The sequence below is a fragment of the Penaeus monodon genome, chromosome 31 (genome assembly GCF_015228065.2).
Source record: "Penaeus monodon isolate SGIC_2016 chromosome 31, NSTDA_Pmon_1, whole genome shotgun sequence".
Lineage (NCBI taxonomy): Eukaryota > Metazoa > Arthropoda > Malacostraca > Decapoda > Penaeidae > Penaeus > Penaeus monodon.
The window spans coordinates 32201811-32202109 of record NC_051416.1 but is presented as its reverse complement, the minus strand read 5'-3'; the positions used below and the strand labels follow the sequence as shown (position 1 = coordinate 32202109).

Below are 299 nucleotides of genomic sequence, written 5' to 3'. Positions count from 1 at the left end.
TGAGCGTCCCCCCCCTCCTCTCTTCCCCACCGCTGACCCTCCCCCTCTCTCCCCGCCCCAGGACGTGCCCATCCACGCGTCCATGGCGACTATGGTCTTCATCGCCGTCGACAGGTACCGCATGATCGTGTACCCCCTGAAGCCCCGAGTGCCGCCCTTCATCGCCGTGCTGGCCGTGTGGGTGATGTCGCTGTGCGTGGTGCTGCCCTACGCCGTCTACATGAACTACATCGACCTCCAGGTAGGTTGCGCGGAGGCCCTCGGGAGAGCTGCTCCGAGGGTTTGTCTGGGCTTGCGGG

The 299-nt window shown here is 66.2% G+C and overlaps 1 protein-coding gene across 1 annotated transcript in view; it reads left to right on the top strand.

The window, feature by feature from the left end:
- Positions 1 to 299, top strand: part of LOC119593176 (orexin receptor type 1-like) — a gene marked incomplete at its 5' end in the record, with an annotated part of 128215 nt that overhangs the window by 93990 nt on the left and 33926 nt on the right. Inside the window, 1 exon segment of the mRNA XM_037942154.1 lies at positions 62 to 241. Within this exon segment, the coding sequence (XP_037798082.1) occupies positions 62 to 241 (180 nt within the window).